The sequence below is a fragment of the Neolamprologus brichardi genome, chromosome 9, assembly GCF_056152115.1.
Source record: "Neolamprologus brichardi isolate AB-2024 chromosome 9, ASM5615211v1, whole genome shotgun sequence".
Taxonomy (NCBI): domain Eukaryota; kingdom Metazoa; phylum Chordata; class Actinopteri; order Cichliformes; family Cichlidae; genus Neolamprologus; species Neolamprologus brichardi.
The window spans coordinates 33,630,943-33,653,581 of record NC_142112.1 but is presented as its reverse complement, the minus strand read 5'-3'; the positions used below and the strand labels follow the sequence as shown (position 1 = coordinate 33,653,581).

Sequence of the window (22,639 nt, the reverse complement as noted above, 5' to 3'; positions counted from 1 at the left end):
AATTAACATCACTTCATTCTTCTGTTTTCTTAGCGAGTCGAAGAGTCTGTCAATCTTCACTTGGAGACGAGTATATTGTTTTTACTGCCAGATCATCTGTGCCGTTAAGATCTTCCATTTGTGCAAACATCCTCCGTTGGACGCATCGTGGACGGTCGCATGTTGTTTGACGCCTCAACCAGTCGATGGTAATGAAAAGCAGGATCGGAGAAAGGCAGGAGCGGCACCAGCACCGAGGAATTGAAGTGTTGCGTTTGTGTTTTTGCCAACACCGTCTACAGAACTTTTAACTGTTACTGTGACCACCAGGTGGCAGTATTTAACCAACAGGTGCGTGGCATGTTTTCTGAAGTGTCAAGTTTTTGGTCTTGATGTTTCTTCTTTTCCTGCCATGGTAAATAAGAACATGTTTTTAATTACTTGGTTAAAAAAAGGTTACACTGACTCACTGCTCCATCTTGTGGTAAAAACTGGTATTACACAAAAGTAAACTGCAGCCCAAGTTCAGCGTGACTTGACATTTCTTCAGATCGATAGATTTTTTTTGACAAAGTCACAGCAGTTATTGTTTCACATTCTGATAATAGTTTAGGTGAATGTTGCAGGAGATTTAAAATAAAAGAATTCTATGACTGAAGTGCTGTGCAAATGTGTCAAGCTTCCCCTTGTTTCTTTATATTTCCTTCCAAGGTGTCAGACATTCTTGAAATTTTTAAAGTGGTCTTGAGTTGTAGTTCTCCACACTTTCTGGTAGTCTTTCAAATTTTTTCTCTGGACACTGACTGCTTTTTCCCACACCTTCAGTCCAGTGCCTGTACTTGAACTGTTTGTTCTGCTCCTTATCACTTAAGCAAAACAAAGATACCCAACTCAAGGGATGAATCAGTGGTGTCTGCACACAGCAGATAACTTGGCAAAGAATTAATTTTGAACTGTATCTTTATGGTCACAAAAGCACAGGAGTTGTTCCAAATTTTTCAGCCTAGTCTACAAAAATGTCACAGATAAAACAGTTTGGCAGGCAAAAGAAATGCAATTTTACATCCCAGAGAGCTATTAGCTGAAAACTTAGTGACAGAACAAAAGAAGCACTTAAAGCAGGCTTAATAAATTATCTACAGCAGATGAACAGTGTGTGGAAGTCGTGTCCTTAAGGAGAAGGAAAAACCAGACACAGGACCTGAGATCGGCATCTGGCCCTTCAATCACACAAGCTTCATCAGAAATGGTCTCAGTGGAAGGGTGGCTGTCAAGAAGCCATTCTTAAGGAGGGGAAACAGGAGAAAAGGCTGTGGTAAGTCAAATTACACAAGAACTGGACTGAAAATCAGGGCAACAGATCTAATGGAGGGAATCCAAATTTTACATTTTGATTGGAATCATCGTCAGCGTGTGCGGAGGCGGTCAGGCTGCTCAGAAAGTTCAAGTGTTGAAGAATAAAGGCGGTCACACCAAGATATCGAATTGTATAAACTCGGTTTTTGCCTGATGTACTGCAACATATGTTTGCGCCACATTTTTCAATAAATCACTGCACATTTTTCCACTTTTTTTCTGAGCAAACTACAAAGAAATGGCTTGAGACTTTTGCCCAGTACAGTACCTTTAATGGTCAAAAAAACATATGGGTTGTGACTTGAAGAGGGATATGCCAAAAAAAACAGTTTAAAAAGCACTCTGACAGTAGTACCTCACTGTGTCTGATATCATTTCTATGCTGCTTTTACATGCTCAGCAGGACGGTTAATTAAAGCACAGTGTTACCAAAAGCTGAACCTCATTTCAGCTGCAGTCATATCAACACCGGTAAAGTTATAAATGATTTATGGATCTGGATCTTGGCTTTTTTGAATAACAGCAGATGTAGATAACAAACCATTATGTTGCTCTTCTACCCGGTGCTGCTGAGCACCGCCTGCAGTTCCTTTGTTCTTGTAATCACAGCTTAAAAACGTATCCAGGAGTGTCACGGGTCTCCCGCACTGACACGTGCACGCACAGAAAATTCAAACCCAGATTACAACAAACATACAGCGCAGAATGGAAATAAAAACCTAGATAACATAAAAGGAAACCTCTTCATCCTCCCTGCACAGTTGTGACAGCAGCCAATAAAACAGCTCCTTTACGAGATTTACCAGCACTGCAGGAGCACATCTGGGCCCGGTTTTCCATATCGGCTCGCCTGAAACAACCTGTTGCATAACCCGCCTCGTATTAAAACTTTATTTATACAATGTGAACCCATTAAACGCATAATTTCACATACAGAATTAAAACGACAGCACTCAGACTTACTTTACCGCAAGCTCGCGTGTCTAATTTATAGATGAGTTATACCATTATACATGTACGTGAATAAAAGCCACATGTTAGAAATAAGACGTCTGGAATCATTTCCTTTAAAGGAGAGAAAGAAAATTACATTTTTGTGGAATAATTCGACCACCCTCAGCTCGGCGTTCCCGCTCCAGTCTGGCTGAACGCCAACAGCGAGTCATTCACCGCCGTCAGTTCATTATATTTGTTTTGAGCCAGCAGCACCGGGCGAGCGGGAAACGTGATATTCCGCTTGGGACCGATTCTCTCGTGGCGATAGAGCAATTTTACTCTTGTTTAAAAAATAATCATTCACAGCGTTCATCATTGCATTGGCCCCGTGGTCCAGTGGTCATCTGAGAGTGAAGTCACAGAGATTGAGAGACAGTTTGAGACATACATTATTGCACAACCCAGTGAGTATACACAGCTGTGAACTCTGACATACTTTTACAACACACACACACACTAAGCCCGACTGTCTGGCTTTGTGTGTGTGTGTCTTCAGTGTCTCGTTACATCATAAAACATCATATCTGAGGAATTTCGAGCCATACTACAGGCCAGCTGGGCCTGTTGTCATTTCTCTTCATAATTATGCTGAAAATGAATGTTGAAAATGCTGAAAATGAAATCGAATGTTTTCAGTCATTTCAGTCCTGAATGTCACCCAAAAGTCAAACTTCCTGCTGCAAAAAAACCCCCCAATTTGCAGCAAATGACGTCACTTTGTTATCAAACTTGCGAGGTTTAAGTTATCAGCCATCAGAACGTGTGATTTTTCGCTTTTAAAAAAGCCTAACTCACAGCAATCAAGTAAAAAAAAAAACGCACTAAACGGTCCAACGTTAAAGAAGAACTGTTTCATTTCTTGTCACAGAAGTCCTGTTTGTTTATCCTGTAAATTACAGGCTTTTGATTGGGAGCAGGGCAGCTGGAACATTTAGGCCTCTGAGGGTTAAAACGACCCAGAGAAAATGCAACTGATGGCAGGAAATGTTGGAAACAAGCCACAGATCCTTCAGCACGGTTAAACTGTGGCTGTGTCGTTTCTTCTTGCACTTCTTCTTAAACTAAAAAAAACGTTTTTTCACCACCTCAGCTGTGTTTAAAAAAATAATAATAATTCAATATTTAGTATCCAGTGTTTTCTCAATTCTGAGTGTTAATATGTATATTTTATATTCCCTGATAAACACAGAAAAAATAGTTTTCAGAGGAACTTTGCTAATAAAAATCAAAAAGCATACCTGACTTTGATAAATATCAACCCTTTGAGTCACATTTAACCGATTTGTACTTCTTAGCGAGGCGTATCACTGAGATCAGATATTAAGATGTGAACTAGCAGGGATGCGGTGACCAGACATGAGAAAATGTCAGTGAAATTCACAAGTTTGCACATTAGCAGGTCTAGATTTAAATGTGTCTTTAGTTTGATTGAGTGGCTACTAATGTTACAGCTGACTGCAGCTGACATTAGAGGGATAAATTAAGCCTGAAATATCCCCTAATCACCGACCGTCAGCTACAAAGTGGCGTACGACAAGGTTTTAAGTTACGACTCAGAAATTAAACGGTTTTAGTGGAAGTTGAAACCACACACAGGAGCAAGCTTGTCATTTTTTACGACACTCACGGGGTTATACACCATGAATCTCTCCCCCGTGGCAGACTGTAGTCATGCAAACTCTACGATAATCTCCTGAGGTATCTGAGGGTTACAACTGTGCTGACTCAAAGCATTTAAAAGCGGTTTTTAGTAGCCACATGGTTTGGTGGTTTTTAATCATCAGCCACTCTACTCACCACCATTCAAGTTCTAGGGTCCCCATTTTTACACAGTGGAGTAGATCCAGAAAAGTCCAAATGGTCAGAATTGGACTCCTGGGGAGCAATCTGACTAATCGCTGCCTGAGGAGGCGACCTTGAAGGGTTAGATCAGCCCAATTTAAACCAGGTTTGACTTTTGACTTTTACGGGCAGAGCTGTGGAGCAAAAATACCGCCGTGTAGCTGTGCATCTGGCAGTGATGATGGCGAATTATGATCATTTGATTTACTGCTGAGTAAAACAAGAGCCGCTCTTAGTTTTCCTGTTGTTGCACTGACCCACTAACTGACAGCAGTAATTATACTGTGGGCCAAAACTGCTGCAGCGTTAGCCATTTGTTTTAATGAATCACCTGCCAGCGAATCACAAGACTGTTTTATGCTGCTATGGCACAATGTTTTAAGCTTTAGGGGTTTTCAGCAACTATTATTGTTCTTATATGATTATATTTGTAGTTTTCTACTTGTTTCCATTTTAAAACTAATAAATAAAGGTAATAAGTATAAAACCTGTCTTTATAAGTTTGCCATTGATTATATAGATATTTCTATATAAAAACTTTCTTTGGTCACAGTTGCTTGGAGACGTTTTGGTGTCAGGACACACTGAGGATGTGCGGTGGCGTGTTTGATTGTAGATTTATAGGTCCAGTGGTTTTAAACTTTAATGTGCTAAACAGACGCCTCCGCATCGACACAGTGGATCCAACCTTTGACCTTCTTGGCTCAAGCTGGGATGTTTTAACAGCTATGATCATGTTTTTTCTCTAGTCATCCCAGATTTCTGCCCCAGTTCATCTTTCATACAAAGTGGAAACTATGATTTTTTTCCTACAGGTTTTGGTCCAGCCAGCGGATGTAGTTGTTCATGCTCCTCCATCCCACGCTCGACATCATCGGCAGATACGCAAACACCATGCAGCCGTGAAAGCCGTCCTCATAGTGGTCACTGGTCACCGTGACGCCAGCGTCCTGCAAACGTCTGGCGTACATTAAGCCGTCATCCCTGAGCACGTCAAACTCACAAGTCATCACGTACGCCTTAGGCGTCCTGCCCAGAACGCCCTGCTCCGCCAGCAGCGGCGACGCCCTCACGTCCGTGAGCCCCGGCACCTCGCCCACCACGCCAGGTGACCCGGTTTCTTTAAGCACCGGCCGGTAGTGCTTCCTGCGCTCAGTCGGCAGCAAAGCGGTCCAGTTCAGCTTCGAGCGAGTCTCGGCGCTGATGCCCGACTCGTCCAGAGAGCTGTGGTTGTTGGCGAGCAGGAGAGGCTCCAGGGAGGTGTCGCCGCCCAGGTACTGCAGCCAGAAGCGAGCCATGACGGGCCTGTAGAGGATGGGCACGGCCTGGTTCTGCTGGTAGGATGGGGTGTGGAAGTCGAGCGCCTGCAGCACGGGGTAGATCAGCGCCTGGACCTTGAACTTCACCTTCAGGGTGTCATCTGAGCTGAGCTGTGGACACACGCAAGCTTTAGATTTTAGCTCAGAAACACCAGATTTCAGTCCTTACATAAAATATTCGGTGGCAGCTTTTTGCTTGATATTTAAAGCCCGACCAATTTTCTTTTTTTGACTGACACCAATATCAACATTTGACAACAATATAGGCCAATGTTTTTTTCTCCTTTCAGAAATAGGAAACATTAACATTGATTTCTATGCGTTCTAAGATAATGTGATCATGCACGTTTAAAATAAAGCTGTTCTACAGTCGCAGTTTACTCGCTTGCGCTCTTCACGACCCTGCACACTGTAAATGCTCTTCTTTTAGCAGGGGAAGGGCACTTTAGGACAAACCTGATTAAAACTGTCCACATGCTGCCTTGTGTCACCTGTGTAATAACTCAAACTGATGAGGTTCGTTTCTGACCAGTGTTTGAACACAGCTGGTGTCTTCTGACAGTTTCCACTGTCTCCGCTGTGATAGGCTGGTTAAACCAGGCTGTAATGATGTCAAGGAGTGAAGGAGGACATGCAGAGGGTTGGTGGGACAGATCTGGATGTGATAGAGGCGGACGACCCACTGTGGCACCCACTCAAGGGAGCAGCCATAAATAGAAGAACACGAAGATGTGCCCATTTCTGCACTTTACATACAGGGTCGCTAACACCAGGTAATCATTTCAAGAGATAAACAAACAGAAACATGTGTATTCTGAGTAAACAGAAAGTAGAAACAGTAGCACACTACCCCAAAACTGCTTCTCCTTCTATGTATGCATTTGTTTTTCTACCTTTTGCGCCACAGCGGCAGCCAGGTTTCCTCCAGCGCTGTCTCCCGACACACACACCCTCTCTGGATCGATGCTGTAGTGCTCTAAAACCTCAGTGGACAGGAAGGCCCGCGACGCCGCTATTGCATCATGGTACTGATCTGGGAACACGGCCTCTGGAGCAAGACGGTAGCTACAGCAAACGGACAATTTAACATGACAGCAATATTATACTCATGTGTTATAATGACGATAATTAAAATCAGTTTAAGTGAAAAATAGACAGAAAAAGCTAAAACTGGAGGTAAAAATGGACATCTGTAATATTAAATGTTGACTTTCTCTGTAAATCCTGCTCCTCACATACAAGCTCTTAAATAAACAGGCCCCATCTTATCTTAATGACCTTGTAGTACCATATCACCCTATTAGAGCACTTCGCTCTCGCTCTGCAGGCCTACTTGTTTTTCCTAGAGTATTTAAAAGTAGAATGGGAGGGAGAGCCTTCAGTTTTCAGGCCCCTCTTCTGTGGAACCAGCTTCCAGTTTGGATTCGGGAGACAGACACTATCTCTACTTTTAAGATTAGGCTTAAAACTTTCCTTTTTGCTAAAGCATATAGTTAGGGCTGGACCAGGTGACCCTGAATCCTCCCTTAGTTATGCTGCAATAGATGTAGGCTGCCGGGGGATTCCCATGATGCATTGAGTTTTTCCTTTCCAGTCACCTTTCTCACTCACTATGTGTTAACAGACCTCTCTGCATTGAATCATATCTGTTATTAATCTCTGTCTCTCTTCCACAGCATGTCTTTATCCTGTCTTCCTTCTCTCACCCCAACCAGTCGCAGCAGATGGCCCCGCCCCTCCCTGAGCCTGGTTCTGCCGGAGGTTTCTTCCTGTTAAAAGGGAGTTTTTCCTTCCCACTGTCGCCAAAGTGCTTGCTCATAGGGGCTCATATGATTGTTGGGTTTTTCTCTGTATCTATGAAGCGCCTTGAGGCGACTTTTGTTGTGATTTGGCGCTATATAAATAAAATTGAATTGAATTGAATTATTTCACAGAATATTAAAGTTTTAAATCCTTCATCTGTGACGATACTCCTGAGCTAGCAGCTGGGGTGAACAGTGATTTCAGTAGGTGCTTACTGCAGAGTCAAACAGGCTGAGCTGGGCCTGGTTAAAGGCTGTGGCAGGGATGTAGACGGGTTTAAAGGCAGAGCTGGACTAGGCCAGGGGCTCTGCAGTAAGCAGCCTTCTGGCAGTGCTGAAGAGGAGAGCATATGAAGATGGATTTGGATAAAGAAGAAAAACAAAAGGAAGAATCCAAGTCCAGAAACTCTCCATTAAGAGGAGAGAGTCAGCAGCGGGGGCAAACTGATTGAAAGAGTAATCTTTCTCATGTCAAGACAGGACAGAAATTTCAGGGGGATTTTTACCAAAAGGGTAAACTAAAATAACAGAAAAGTAAATTTACACACACACACAAAAATATCTGTGAGTAAATGGGTCCTTCAAATACTGACATCAGCCTAGAATGGCACAATTGGTACATCTCTGACCGTAATCTCATCACAAGTTTCACTGATGTTTTGAGCACATTCAGCCTCATCACATGGCCTTCAGCTAAACCACGTCCATGATAAATGAACAGACCCGAGTCTGTGCGGCAGACTGCTGCAGACTGCTTCACAAACAGACCGTGATGCTAAACATGAAAAAAAACAAAACTCTTGAAAACTTTCACCCAGTTTTCCTCCTTTGGGAAGAGTTTGAAACATGCTGTCTGAAAACATCAATAACTGACTTTCAGATCAAAATGAAACAATCAGCTGTCTTTGCTACGATTGGCTAAAAAACAAGAGAAAAGCATAACTTGTTGTCTTCAAACCTTTTACATAAAAATCCACCACCTGCAGCTTCAATGTGACGTTTGTTCCTTCTAGAGTCACGTGATCGACGCCCCAAACTTACTCAACTGACATAATGACAGCATCCAGGTCCTCCGCCATCTTCCGGCAAAGATGGTCATAGGAGCGCATTCCTGTGAAGCACATAAACAGTGACCGATGCTCAAGTTACAGTAAGGCTACAGTAATATATTGCAAATTCATTTTAGGCTTAGTTGGTATTACATTATACTCGATACCAAGAGATTTAGAAGTCTCAGCATTCCTGGGCAGCAGAGGATGACTCATACGGCTGCTCGTATAACTTCCTGTAGTAGTAAAGTCTTTGGGAATATGACTTTCAGATCATTTGACCTGTGACTTTATGACTTTATGGATTCAGTCGTTTGTTTCGACTCATAACGAATAAAAACGTAAGTTATTTCTGTAAAATACTGGAGGTAGAAGCTACAATATGCTCAGAAACTCAATACAGCAAGTCTTTAGGCAATGAAAGCACCACACGCCGAATAAATGAGGCTCAGTGATGATGACACGGGTATGAAGATGACAGCATCTTCATACAAAAATGAACTTTAGCCCAAAAAGAAAAGAAGTGTTTGCTCCTAATGTGAGAAAAAAGTTCACCCTTCATATAAGACTGTGTTTAACAAGCTCACGTCACGTCAGCAGCTTTACGGTTGTCTAAAGCTTCTTATGCACCGCACTCACGTCCGCTGCAGAGGGCCCAGCCGCCACCGTGGAAATAAATAACTCCTCTTTTCAGCTTCTCCCCTCCAATGGGATGAAACACCCGGGTGGGCACGCCTCCCAGCGCGGAGTCCGTGACGTTCACGGCGGGGCTGGAGCGAGCCTCGATCACCTCCACCCAGGACACCACCCGGTTCAACACGTGGACGCGGTGGCACACGCCCATCGCATGAGCTAAATCACTCTGGAAATTTTAGAAAAGAAATAACTTTTATATTTTGTGCTTAAGGAAATTTTTTTAAGTACTTTTTGCAGTTCTCTTCTGTGGATTCTGTTGGTCTCCATTGAAACATTGAAATATTGCAGGTTTGCAGTTGAAACTATGATAAATCCCATAATACTGATGCTCAAAGCTGGTTACAGAACCAAGATTTTGGCTTTAGATGGGGTTTGCCTACACGACCTCATCTGACACTTTCACCAGTCTTAAAAGATTTTTTAGGTTTAGCTACAGCTCTGCTCTGAAGCAGAGCAGATCATTAGTTAAGCTTGTGTGGCACCATCCGCCTATTCCCTGAAATCAGTTTACAGTGTGACCCGATAATCATTCCCACCATCAGGCACAACGATTGTCCTCAAGCTACACATCCAGAAAATTTTAATCTGGACTTTTTGTGCGGTTGCAAAGAGATTTAATAATGCATTTTTGTAATAATATCACAGTTTTCTAAGGGAACTGGTTCAGTTTGAACTGGAATGCCACAGGTTTGGTGTTGCAGTGACCCATTTGTCTCTTTGTGCTCAAAGTGACGAGACCTGAAGGTAAGAAACAGGCAGGGCGTGAAAACCTGTTCAATGTGGGGAACACGCATGGAAACTCGTCACTCAAGATGTGGGCGTGTAAACTGTGTGGTGTTTAATTAAATGTGAAGCATTTCAGGTGAGCTACAGCTCTGTGGGATGTGGCCTGCCTAGTTAAAGGTCCTTTTTATGTTATTCCCTGAATACAGATTGAAGGACTGTGGCTGCTACTGATTTTACAGTTAAAGTAGAGCCCCCCATTTACCCGCCCATGTGCATTCAGTTTAATTCTCCAATATCCACACCATTATTTCCACCTTTTTTGGGTGGTGGTTGGGGCAGATTTGCAATTTTCCATTGATGGAAAGCCAAAACCTGTTTGGTCAGTGCCAATATTTTCTGTATGGGGGAAAAACTCTAATATATATAATATAGTTTATAATTAATTTCCCTGGAAAAACTGTCAGGATCAGGTTAAAATCTGCCAAATCCAATATGCAGATTTATCAACAACCCTAGTTCTGATTCTACTGTGAAAGTTCTGGTTTACTCAAGTGTAGGACAAAGTTTCCCAGATGAGGTGAGATGAAAGTCTTCAGATTTAGTCTTTGCCAATGTGTTGAAATGGTGACGACAACCAGCCTGAGGAGGTGTTATTGCTCCGTGTCAGTGAGTCACCAGCCTTGAAAAAATGCTGTGGTTAGTTGGAATCTCAAATTCCAAAAATTTCCGATTTCAAACCACTTATAATTAAATAACAATAATAATAATAATAACAATAATAATAATAATAATAATAATAATAACAAATATGAATTTTCACAATTTTCACACCGTTTAATCAAAAATTAAACCAACAAACTCCTTGTTCTGTGTAAAGAGCAAAACAAAAAGCAAAACAAACCCCGAAGTTGTTGCTGTGCATTATTGCACTAATGCTCATTATAATTATTCTGGCCAATATAGTAAACAAATAGTAAACTAAATTAGTAATGACTAAACAAATACATAAGGAGCGTATTTAAATATGAGTGAAAGGGATGAAAGGCAAAACGAGGATAGTTTGAAAAAAAATGCAGCACAAAAATCAATATTTTGTTTTAATAATGGCTGCAGTCAAGTCCAGCCACCTGCTGGGATTTTCCAAAGTCCGGGAACATAAATTGCAAAAAAAGAGTTTTTCTCTCTGGATCCCGTTCAGATTTAAGACTGCAATCAGGACAGAGAGAGCAAATCTATTTTAAGTGTCATATACAAGGATTCTGTAGGAGCCAGTTAATGAAAGAACAATGAATGAATGCATAAACAAGAAGACAGAAAGGCCAGCTTAGTGATGAAAGTAAGCTTTAAATTAACCCCAAGACTTTCTAAAACTTCTGGGTTTATCCTCTCAATTAACCTGTTGAACCTATGAACAGACTTAAGTTAGTTGTATATTTTCTAGTTACCTTTTATTTCTCTTCCCATTTCTGTATTTTGTTTTGTTTTTTGTGGTTGTTGTTGTTGTGATTTTGACTTGACGTTATCAATTTCAGTGTAGAGTTAGATCGTTTTAATCATTAGATTATAGTAGACATTCGTCAAAGGCGAGATTTTAGAAGGTGAGAATAGATACTGGCTGAGACTAAAACCATATTTTTATTCTTGTTTAGATTTGGATTTTACAGACATTTTTATTTTGGCTCATTCGCCATACCAGGCTTTCATTTTAACCAGTAACTTCCTTGTCTCTGCACTACCTCGGATCTGCTATAAAATAAACCCTGATTCTCATACCACCCGTTCACCTGCACGGTTTCGTGCTTCAGGTGTGGTGATCCTGACAGCCCTGTCTTTCCTCACATCAACCTGCCCTTTTCTGCCCTCCTGTCAGTCATCAGTCAGCTCTCACCGCCTGCATGAAGCTCCGGAAAAGCGCGTCCAGCAACATCAGTTTCCACGGCTCGCTAACTCCGCTCGGTAGCGGCAGGTAGACGTAGTAGGCGGCCGCTGACAGCAGCACGGCTCCGGCCAAACCGAGCCTCATCGCGTCCACGGTTGAAACGAGATTAACCCTCCCACACGGTCCGGAGAGGTTGCTGCCTACGCCAGAGATCGACGAGAATGGGAGGAATGACCCCGGCTTCAAAATTAAAGCTCTATGCAGAGAGCATGGATCTTTTCACAAAGATAGGACGTTACGCTGGAAACATACATCTTATTTTGAAATGCTTCCTAAGGAAGTAGCTTAAGAATTTCGTAACATTGTTGCATTTGGGAAATGTAGTCCGTTTGACGGTAAACCGAAATAAAATGCTGAAATAAAACTGCGACATTTTGACAAATTTAAATTCAAATATTTTCTTTTCGTGTCAGTTTTGATCAGATTTATAGCTATATTTGCAAACATTTTAATCTAAACGTTAAATAGAAATGTCAATTTATTAAGTATGAATATAAATTAAAATAGTAAATCCAAATATGACATTATAAATATTTATGTAAAATATGTAGGAAATTTAAAGAACTAACAAAAATTGTGACGTGTAAATAAAAGTCATATACGCTTAATATAAATAAACAATTTGAATTCTTAAATATAAAGTATAAATTTTAAATCACAATTTGAAAGTAATCTCTGCATTTTACAAATATAATTTTTTATAGTTAAATGTAAATATTAAATGCATATTTTAAATTTAACATGTTTGTATTAAAAATAATGTAAATATAAAAATATTACTGTAAACATTCAAAGTTTGTTTTAATAATTAAGTGATGACTCTAAATACCGAAATTTAAATGTTGTTGATGTTGTGTTTTTATTTGTTCACAATGGTAAATAAAATATTTAAAATATCAAATTAAATTAAATTAAAAATAAATATGCATTAAAATTAAATGTCAATTTATTAAAATACTGATTTTAAAAACAAACAGATATTAGATATAAAAAAAATATATTAAATATAAATATTAAAAAATCTGAACACTACGCAGGTCTGCTTCATTTCAAACAACCCTGATAAAACATTTGAAGAAAGCTGAACTAAAGGTTGGCAGAGTGTTGCTTAAATCTGCCTGCAGTGCCTCATTGTTCTTCACTGGTTTCTTAATTAGCTTCACCTGGCTTCAAGTAGTCACACAGCTGACCAATTAAGCAAGAAGGTAAGAAAATAAAGTTTTGCAAAGAGTTTTGCTGACTCACTGTCTGTTCATTAGTTTCTAGGTCCATAGTTTGGTAGCAGCTGACAGAAGTGTCTGTCTTTGCTGCTTCCTGTAGCTGAAGCTATGATGTTTATATTAAGGCAAGCCTTAAAGAAGTTTTTTTTTTTTTAAAAGATAAATCAAACATATTTTTAATGTCACTATTAAAGCTTATAATCTATTTTATGTCTAGATGGTTGCTGTTGTTCTTGCTAGCTGTCAAAAGTCATCAAGAAAATGGTAAGCAAATAAAATTTGATAATTTTATGCACCAACATTTTTGTCTAACATATTCCAATGTTCTCTCACAGATCAAGAATTACCCCATACGGATGATCAACTGGATTTAAGCGTTTACTTTAAAAATGAGACATTAGGGACCAGTGGGAAACTTGATAACTATAATTCAACCTTGAATGAGAGTAACTACAACACAACAGTAACAGTGGATTATCAGCCTGAAGCCGAAACACTGGCACAAAACAGGTCTTTGCCAGATCTCCAGTATTCATTTAATCATACTGAACCTCCACTAAAAGAAGCGGAGTCTGGTTTGCAGGTACAGGTGCTCCAACAGCAGCGTAACTTCTCATCCAGGCAGTCACAGGAGCCCCAGGTGCCGCCACCTACCTTCCCACCCAGTGAGACTACCTGCCCATCACAGGTGCTCTTGCAGGTGCCAATGCCGCGTAGTCCTCCACTTTGGCAGCTGGAGGTACCACAGAAGCCCCGTTCTCCACTCAACCGGCTGCTGGTGCCTAAGGTGTCCCAGGTATCCCCAGAGTTCTACTCTCCATCTGAACAGCTGTGGGTGCCAGAGGAGCCTGGTTCATCACACCAGCGGCTGGATTTAATCCAAATGCATGAATCCCCTCTCCAACAGCTACAATTTGCAGAGGTGCGCCAGCAGCCTAGAGCTGAACTCAAATGGGCGCAGGTGGCTCAGGCACCCCAGCAGCCTGGTTCGGCCCTAAAGTGGCAGCAGGTACCCCGGCCAAGTATCCGGCTCCAGCAGCTGCAAATGGCCCAGTGGCCCCAACGGCCACCCTACCAGCTCCTGATCCCTCGCTACCAGGCCAAGTACTCACATTACCGGCCCATGATATCCCGTTACCAGGAAAGGCTGCTAGGACACCGACCCAAGACTCCGCTCTTTCGGATCAAGCATCTTCGACACCCCCAGCAGATCAGATATACACGTTAGCAAATTGGTTTTTCAAGCAGCCTAATAAAAATATGATCCAAATTTTTTTTTTTTTCTCTCCCCTCAAATTTTGTAATCAAACTGTCTCCGCTGGGATGTCATAAAAGTGGGCGGGGCAACATCGGGGGACTTTTGTGTTTAATATGAATTTCTTTCCGGCACAGCAGCTAATAAGCATGTGGCAGCAACACTAAGAACAACAATGGGGAAGGTTATCTAGTGACACCTCTAAGATCATCCAAGAGTTCAGATGTTACTTTCCTGAACTCACGATTTCTGTTTTAGGCACTGCAACATTGAAACACTGTTCTGACCTTTCAAAGTAAAATACAGCTGCTGCTATAATTATTTTGCTATGTGTCTATTTATTTGTTGAAAAGCTCAATATCTAGTTTAGCGTTAAGCTAAACTAAATCCCTATATTATCCCCTATATTGTTACACCATCTTTGACAAAGGCTGCCAGCATTATGTGTGCCCCAAAAGGGGTTTTGCAACATTTCGATTGAACATATCTTAAAAATTCCATTTCACAGCACATCTACTCCATTACACTCAGAAGTCTAAGAACTGCTTCTAACAGGACATGACCTGTTGCCTTTAAAACATTGGATCAAAGTAGATACTGTTCACCTGGCAGACCTTTATTGTGTTTCAATGTGTTATCTAGGAGTGTGCAAAGTTCACAGGGTTTTTTTCTTAGACGTTGGTGCTTTCTGCTTCAGTAAACTTTATTGTAACTCTAATAATGCAGTTTTTACAATCCCCTCAACTAGAGGAAGCGCTACTCCACAAACGTTGGTTAAATATAATATAAGACATCTGATTCACATTTCAGTGGTACCAATTTAATTTGCATGAAGAACATTTAGAACATTATATTCCTACTTCTAATTATGCATCTATGGTTCATAGATGTAGTGAAGGGCATCATTGGTGGGACAGAAGGGAATAGTAAGGGTAGGGTGAAATCGAGGCAGATGATCAGCTGTAGTAACCTGTAAAGGGAGCAATCAAAACAAGAAGAAAGGCTTCACATTTGTACGAATAGTAAGAATCCACCTTCTCTTTGGAAGTTATGATTTGGTCAAAGATGTAAAACAAAATGTATACCACTTCTCAGTGTTGGGGGGTCAGCAGGCTTTCTTTTCTAAGCTATATGATATTCTTAAACTTTTGCAATAAATGAAATAAAGGAGATTTTTAGACTAGTACACTTATTTAATGTGTTGTTTATGTTTGTTAAGCTAAACCTACTTTTTAATGTTTGTAGCAAAGGAATTTCCAAACTTTGCAATGATTTTATTGATAGAAATCATGTTGATATAGACATAAAGCCAGTGGCGGAATACTTCTGTCAGCTGCACATGTATTCTTTTAGCAGAATTAAAGTAGTACGAAGTACTACAGAATTGAAGTACGCACACTACGCGTACTACGTATGGCGCGTACTATAAGTACCAGAAGTGCGGAAGTGAGAGGCTTGTGAAATGGGACGGTCTAGCCCTTCGTTGCGCTGTTCAGGTTGCCTAGCAACCATGATACTAACCGCGAGAAACGTTACATACAGCTTTGTTTGACAGAAATGAAGGAGAAAAATGTTTTGTCATGACATCACTTTGATTAGTTGAGTATCTGAGGCTGAGACCACAGGACTGTAAAACATGATTGTTGAGCTTCATTTCTGTACTGAACAGTCATTTAAGATTAGTTAGTAAATAATAATTAGCTAATGTTGTTCATGAGACTAAAATCATCTCACTGTGGTAATGTAAATATAATATGGCCAATATTATATTATTGTCAGATTATTATGATATATATATATATATATATATATATATATATATATATATATATATATATATATATATATATATATATATATATATATATATATATATATATATATAGAGGCTTTAAAACCAAGTTAACGCTGTAAGTACAAACATCACTAATGTCACACAACTTTGCCAACATGTGGCCAACAGCAATGTTTTAATGTTCTTCGTTATTAAACATTCGCACATAATTAAGTGACGTCATGTTCAGTACTTACTTTTGACAGTTCACTCTTGGCCGCTCCCTTCTGCCGTATTTTGCGGCAAAATTATCCACACCCACCGCCGCGCTATGAATTGTGGGATATATAGGACCACGAAGCGTGCACCGGACCACGCTTGATATTTGGGGAAATCGATGGCGCATTTGAAGTATGCATTTGAAGTACACTTCGAATTGGGACAGCCGTCGTCGCGTGGCGGTGACGTAATCGCACTTGAAATGCGTACTTCAAGCGTGCAGACCCTGAATTGGGACACAGCACTGGTGTCATAGTGAGCTTAATCTGCTCTGAAGTAGGAACACCTGTGGTCACTTAATCAACAAGATAAGGGGTAAACCTTTTAAAGATTTTCGAGAGCTCAGGTTCTTTTGCTGGTCTCCTGGTTTGGTAGCAGCTGACAGCAGTAGCTGCTGAAGCCATGAAGTTTTCATTAAGGCAAGTACTAAATCGGTTTCTATGAAGCTAAAAGTTTTCAGTTAGAGCTCACAGACACTTGTTTTCTTTAGATGGCTGTTGTTGTTGCTACTTCTCACTGTTGGAAGTCATCAAGCAAACGGTAAGCAAGTTAAATTGCATCACTGGTTAATTGCATAGATTAAATATTCTTAAAGGTTAACAAACTGCTTTTTGCTGGATACCAACCAGATTCAGGCAGTCGTTACCCCAGAGGGAATGCTTCATGGCGCAGCGAGTCAAATGCTGTTCATATTTTAACCCTGAATGCAAAGGCAAGTGATCCTGGCACAACAGTGAATCTAACCGTCCAAGTCTCTGCCTGATAACTAGTTTTATGCACACCCTCAAATGTCACAGGTAGCAAAGTCTGGTTTGCAGTCACGGGTCCCCCAGCAGCAGCATCAACCTCAGGCACCCATTCAGCGTGTATGCCGGCACAGCTCAAAGGGTTTATGCCTTCCCCAGAAGGCCCAGCAGTTCACCAGTGCACCACAGTGTCCCCGACAGCAGGTTGACTCCCTATCTTGGGGAACTCAGCCAAACTGGACGCCTTCCTGCCAGCCCAAGCACTTCTGCCGATCCAAGGAGCCTCGGGTGTCCCACCAGCTTGGTTCTCCACTCAGGCTGCCTGGTTTCCTGCCCCAGTGGCCTGACTGTCCACTTTACCAGCGTCAGAGACCTCACTATCAGGCCAAGTGGCCACTATACTCACTCCAGATGCCTCAGTACCATGCAAAATGGCCACACTACCAGCCTTACTACCGGTCCAAGCATCCACACTACATGACTGTGTTGCCCATCTACAGGGGCAAAGTTATTGGTCTACCCAGCAAGCAACTCCAGTATCCCCACCAGGTGAGTTACTTCTAGAAAGTTAAACTTTTTAAAAAGTCCAATTTCTGCTCAACCTTCATGTGGGTGAGCTCTTCTTACTGGCTGAGTAACAGGAGTGAATTTTAAGTGTGATTTATTTCTTTAAGGCACAGAACGTGGTGCTAATGTAATAGCCACACAAAGGGACCAATGGGCATAGTGATGGAAACGATTATTGAGATAACTGGTTTTCAATGGCCTTTATTCATGAATGTTTTCTCTTAGGCACAGCAATGTTGAGCCTTCTGAATCACTGTACAGACCTTTCCAATTAAAATAACTTTCATCTTGACTCTGTAAGCATTTATTGAATGATTTGGTAATAAAGTTTGACAAGATGTGTGTATGATGCCAACACAATGCTTTCCTTCTGTTAAGAGTTACAATTTGTAGAAACTTGTATACAAAGCAGATTGAAATTTTACACTGCAGATAAGAGATGCTGTGGAAGAGCTCTCCCCAAAGATAATTACTAAGGATTAAATACAGAGTGGTTTATAAACAAAGTGTGAAAGGTGACTAAAAATACTTGGTGTATCATGGGAATCCCCCAGAAACTATTGCAGCATAACAAAGGGAGGTTTTTGGTTCACCTGATCCAGCCCCAACTATATGCTATAACAAATGTTTTAAGCCTATTTTTAAAAGTAGAGATGGGGTCTGTCTCCTAAATCCAAATTTGAAGGTGGTTCCACAGAAGATGCGCCTGACAGCTGAAGACTCTGCCTCCTGTCCTACTTCTGAATACTCCAGGAACCGCAAGATTCTTTGTCAAATACATTGTCATACAAGTACAACAATGAAATGTTCTGAACTGCTCCTTTGATCAAGACTTAAACAATAAATAAGTTTAAACTCTGGAAATGTACATTGTGCAAATGGAATGTTAAAGTGCTTTCTGCCTTATTAGCATGGCAATTTATTGACAGAGCAGTGCAAGTAGAGTAACCAGTGTAATGTACAACAGCGACCAGGGTAATATAAACATAAACGGTGTAGCAGCGTGTGATATAACCAATCAGATATGACAGTGAAAGTTGTGGAATGGGACAAAAGGTCCTAGCACTTGGCCTGAGGATAGAAGTTCACTGATAGTGGGGAAACCTGCAAGTAAGTCAGTGGTCTCAGAGTGCAGTACTTGTCTCTGAGACCACTGACTTACTTGCAGGTTTCCCACTATCAGTGAGCACCGATAGAGCACACGTGCTCTATCGGTGCTGCAGTACTATAAGGTCTTTAAGATAAGATGGGGGGGGGGCTGATTATTCAAGACCTTGTATGTGAGGAGCAGGATTTTAAATTCGATTAACAGCGAGGCAAGGAAGAGAAGAGAAAAAACTGATCTCTCTAGACCGTATCAGTGCTCTTGCTGTGGGTTTTGGATAAACTGAAGGCTTTTAAGGGAGGTTTTTTTTTTTTTCTTACATCCTGATAATAATAAATTTCAGTAGTCCACCCCAGAAGTAATAAATGCATGAACTAGTTTTTCAGTGTCACTCTGAGATGGGACAGTTTTAATTTTAGAGATGTTGTGCAAATGGAAGAAAGCAGTCATAATTGTTTAATATGTGCATTGAAGGACATGTCCTGGTCACACTTCACTCCAAGATTCCTCACAGTGTTACTGGAGGCCAAGGTAATGCCATCCAGAGTAAGAATCTGGTTAGATACCATGTTTCTAAGATTTTCAGGACAGAATACAATAACCTCAGTTTTATCTGAATTAAGAAGCAGAAAGTTAGACGTGATTGACGTCTTTGTCTTTAAGACATTCTTACAGCTTATCTAAATGGTTTGTGTTATTTGGCTTCGTGGATAGATAAAGTTGGGTGTCATCTGCAGAGCAGTGAAAATGTATACTATGCCTCCTAATAATACTGCCTAAAGCAAGCACATATAAGGTAAACAGAATTGTTTCTAAGACAGCTGATTCAGATAGGTCAAGATATGTCTTTTTACTTAAAGGTTTAACAACTGCAAGCTTGAAGACCTATGGTACTAGTGGCCTATTAGTAGAGATAGGCTGACATATTAAAGATTGAGGCATTAATTAATGGAAGGACTTCTCTGAGCAGTGCTGTGGGAAAGGGGTCTTTGGGTTTCTGCATACATCCTTGTATGTATGATACTTTGATGAATATGTTTTATCCTCTTAAAGCTCTTGAGAAATAATTCATTTTTAAGGGCCCCCAAACAACAAGAACTAGTTAAAACACAGTTTATAACAATAAATACCAGAATAATAGTGACCAAAAACTAGTAATTGACTATAAATAAACAGAATAATTTAGTTATAATTATATTATTTATATGTTATGTGTTTGTGTACTTTCTGCCCAGTTTGACCCATTTAGCAGAAGTCAGCCTGTTTAAGGCTCTGATATCTATTCTGTATGACTTAAAGCAGTTATGACATGGTCTGATTTTCTCACCCAATAAAGGAATATTCAATATATCAGTCTACTCTTCATTCTATCAGAAACAGTTTACACAGGTGGTACATTTTCTTTTTACACATATATGTAAGCATTGAGCCAAATTTAGTAATGGCAACAAATTAAACGAACAATATTTGTCTCATATATAATACATCTATATATACACTGTCACAGCAACTTGAATCTTTACTGAAGCTCGGTATTTGACACAGAGTTCAAACTCACTGCTGTAATGACTAATAATGATTAATATAATAACTATAATATTGGCCATATTATATTTGCATTTCGAGCAGCCTTCGAATTGGGACAGCCTTTGCCGTCGCTGTGACGTAATCAGCTATAAAGTGCAGCCTTTAAGGCTGCAGACCCTGAATTGGGATACAGCCTGTTTCCCCAAAATCCTTTTCTGGTTTCCTAATTAGCTACACCTGCATACAAACAATCACACCTGAGTCCAATTAACCACCCATGACAGAGAGGAAAAATTTTTAAAAGGGCTGCACTGGCCTTGCTGTGTTTTTCAGCTTCTTGATTTGGTAGCAGCTGACAGAAGTGGCAGAGTTTGCTGCTTCCTGCAGCTGAGACCATGAGTTTTCTATTAAGGTAAGCTTTTAAAACTGTTTTTACTAATATCTGTATCCAACCATCTCTTAAGTTGTGTTATTAAAGCTTAGTCATTTTGGTATTTTGTCTAGATGGTGGATGCTGTTCTTGTTAGTTGTGGGAGGAGCTCAAGCAAATGGTAAGCAAACACACCATTGCATTTTGTAGACTTAAATTTTTGCTTAAAAGCCTATAACACTGTCCCTTTTGAAAAACCTGCAGATCAGAAGGTGCCTGTTGCAGATGATCAATTGGTTTTAAGTAGTCTTAACTCTGGGAATGACACTTCGCATGGTAGTGAGACGTTTGGAAATCATACCTCGCCCTTGAATGCAAAAAGCCACAACACAACTATGTCCTCCTCTAACCAGTATCACCCTGAATCTGAAACCCTAAAACAGAATGGCTCTGTGTCCAAAGAACCAAAGCCTGATGTTCAGCCCCTACCAAATCTACGGGCATCTCAACCACGTCAGTGCAAACCCAAGCAGTCACAGGTGCCCCAGCAACTAAAAGCTTCCTGCCTACCCAAGAAGCAGCCTTCATGCCGACCCTGTCCACCCCAGGGGCCTAGCTGCCGGCCCTGCCCGCACAAGGAGCAGTCTGCCTGCCGGCCTTGCCCAACCCTGAGCTGCCAGGTAAAGCAGCCCCAAAAGCCAGAGTTGTCAGAGCATGTTGGTAAGCCAGGACTGCATCAGCCTCAGGTGCATCCACCCAATGTGCCTCAGGAGAGCCAGCAGACTGTTTTGCATCCACCCAGTGTGCCTAAGAAGAGCAACCAGACTGTTTTGCATCCACCCAGTGTGCCTAAGAAGAGCAACCAGACTGTTTTGCATCCACCCAGTGTGCCTAAGAAGAGCAACCAGACTGTTTTGCATCCAACCAGTGTGCCTCAGGAGAGCCAACAGACTGTTTTGCATCCACCCAGTGTGCCTCAGGAGAGCCAGCAGACTGTTTTGCATCCACCCAGTGTGCCTCAGGAGAGCCAGCAGACTGTTTTGCATCCACCCAGTGTGCCGAAGAAGAGCAAGCAGACTGTTTTGCATCCACCCAGTGTGCCTCAGGAGAGCCAGCAGACTGTTTTGCATCCACCCAGTGTGCCTAAGAAGAGCAAGCAGACAGTTTTGCATCCACCCAGTGTGCCTAAGGAGCGCAACCAGACTGTTTTGCATCCAACCAGTGTGCCTCAGGAGAGCCAGCAGACTGTTTTGCATCCACCCAGTGTGCCTAAGAAGAGCAACCAGACTGTTTTGCATCCACCCAGTGTGCCTAAGAAGAGCAAGCAGACAGTTTTGCATCCACCCAGTGTGCCTCAGGTGAGCAAGCAGACTGTTTTGCATCCACCCAGTGTGCCTAAGAAGAGCAAGCAGACTGTTTTGCATCCACCCAGTGTGCCTCAGGTGAGCAAGCAGACTGTTTTGCATCCACCCAGTGTGCCTAAGAAGAGCAACCAGACTGTTTTGCATCCACCCAGTGTGCCTCAGGTGAGCCAGCAGACTGTTTTGCATCCACCCAGTGTGCCTAAGGAGAGCCAGCAGACTGTTTTGCATCCACCCAGTGTGCCTAAGAAGAGCAACCAGACTGTTTTGCATCCACCCAGTGTGCCTAAGAAGAGCAACCAGACTGTTTTGCATCCACCCAGTGTGCCTCAGGTGAGCCAGCAGACTGTTTTGCATCCACCCAGTGTGCCTAAGAAGAGCAACCAGACTGTTTTGCATCCACCCAGTGTGCCTCAGGTGAGCCAGCAGACTGTTTTGCATCCACCCAGTGTGCCTAAGAAGAGCAACCAGACTGTTTTGCATCCACCCAGTGTGCCTAAGAAGAGCAAGCAGACTGTTTTGCATCCAACCAGTGTGCCTCAGGAGAGCCAACAGACTGTTTTGCATCCACCCAGTGTGCCTCAGGAGAGCCAGCAGACTGTTTTGCATCCACCCAGTGTGCCGAAGAAGAGCAAGCAGACTGTTTTGCATCCAACCAGTGTGCCTCAGGAGAGCCAGCAGACTGTTTTGCATCCACCCAGTGTGCCTAAGAAGAGCAAGCAGACTGTTTT

General features: G+C 41.6%; 3 protein-coding genes across 3 annotated transcripts; 2 read left to right on the top strand and 1 right to left on the bottom strand.

Moving 5' to 3' along the window:
* Nucleotides 1–1,184: 1,184 nt before the first annotated feature.
* On the bottom strand, nt 1,185–11,837 carry LOC102778073 (neutral cholesterol ester hydrolase 1-like). The gene is made up of 5 exons (XM_087846325.1): nt 11,654–11,837; nt 8,983–9,205; nt 8,336–8,405; nt 6,386–6,557; nt 1,185–5,603 (listed from the first exon to the last, which is right to left on the bottom strand). The coding sequence occupies exons 1-5, from the start codon at nt 11,786–11,788 to the stop codon at nt 4,983–4,985; spliced, it is 1,221 nt and encodes a 406-aa protein (XP_087702451.1). The 5' UTR covers nt 11,789–11,837; the 3' UTR covers nt 1,185–4,982.
* Nucleotides 11,838–13,130: 1,293 nt separating this feature from the next.
* LOC148101497 (uncharacterized) lies at nt 13,131–14,152 on the top strand. The gene is made up of 2 exons (XM_087845668.1): nt 13,131–13,188; nt 13,260–14,152. Exons 1-2 carry the CDS (start codon nt 13,134–13,136, stop codon nt 14,150–14,152), a joined length of 948 nt encoding a protein of 315 aa, XP_087701794.1. The 5' UTR covers nt 13,131–13,133.
* A 2,198-nt stretch (nt 14,153–16,350) lies between these two features.
* LOC148101496 (uncharacterized) lies at nt 16,351–17,763 on the top strand. Its single transcript, XM_087845517.1, has 4 exons — nt 16,351–16,364; nt 16,723–16,772; nt 16,862–16,944; nt 17,030–17,763. The coding sequence occupies exons 1-4, from the start codon at nt 16,351–16,353 to the stop codon at nt 17,540–17,542; spliced, it is 660 nt and encodes a 219-aa protein (XP_087701643.1). The 3' UTR covers nt 17,543–17,763.
* Nucleotides 17,764–22,639: the final 4,876 nt, after the last annotated feature.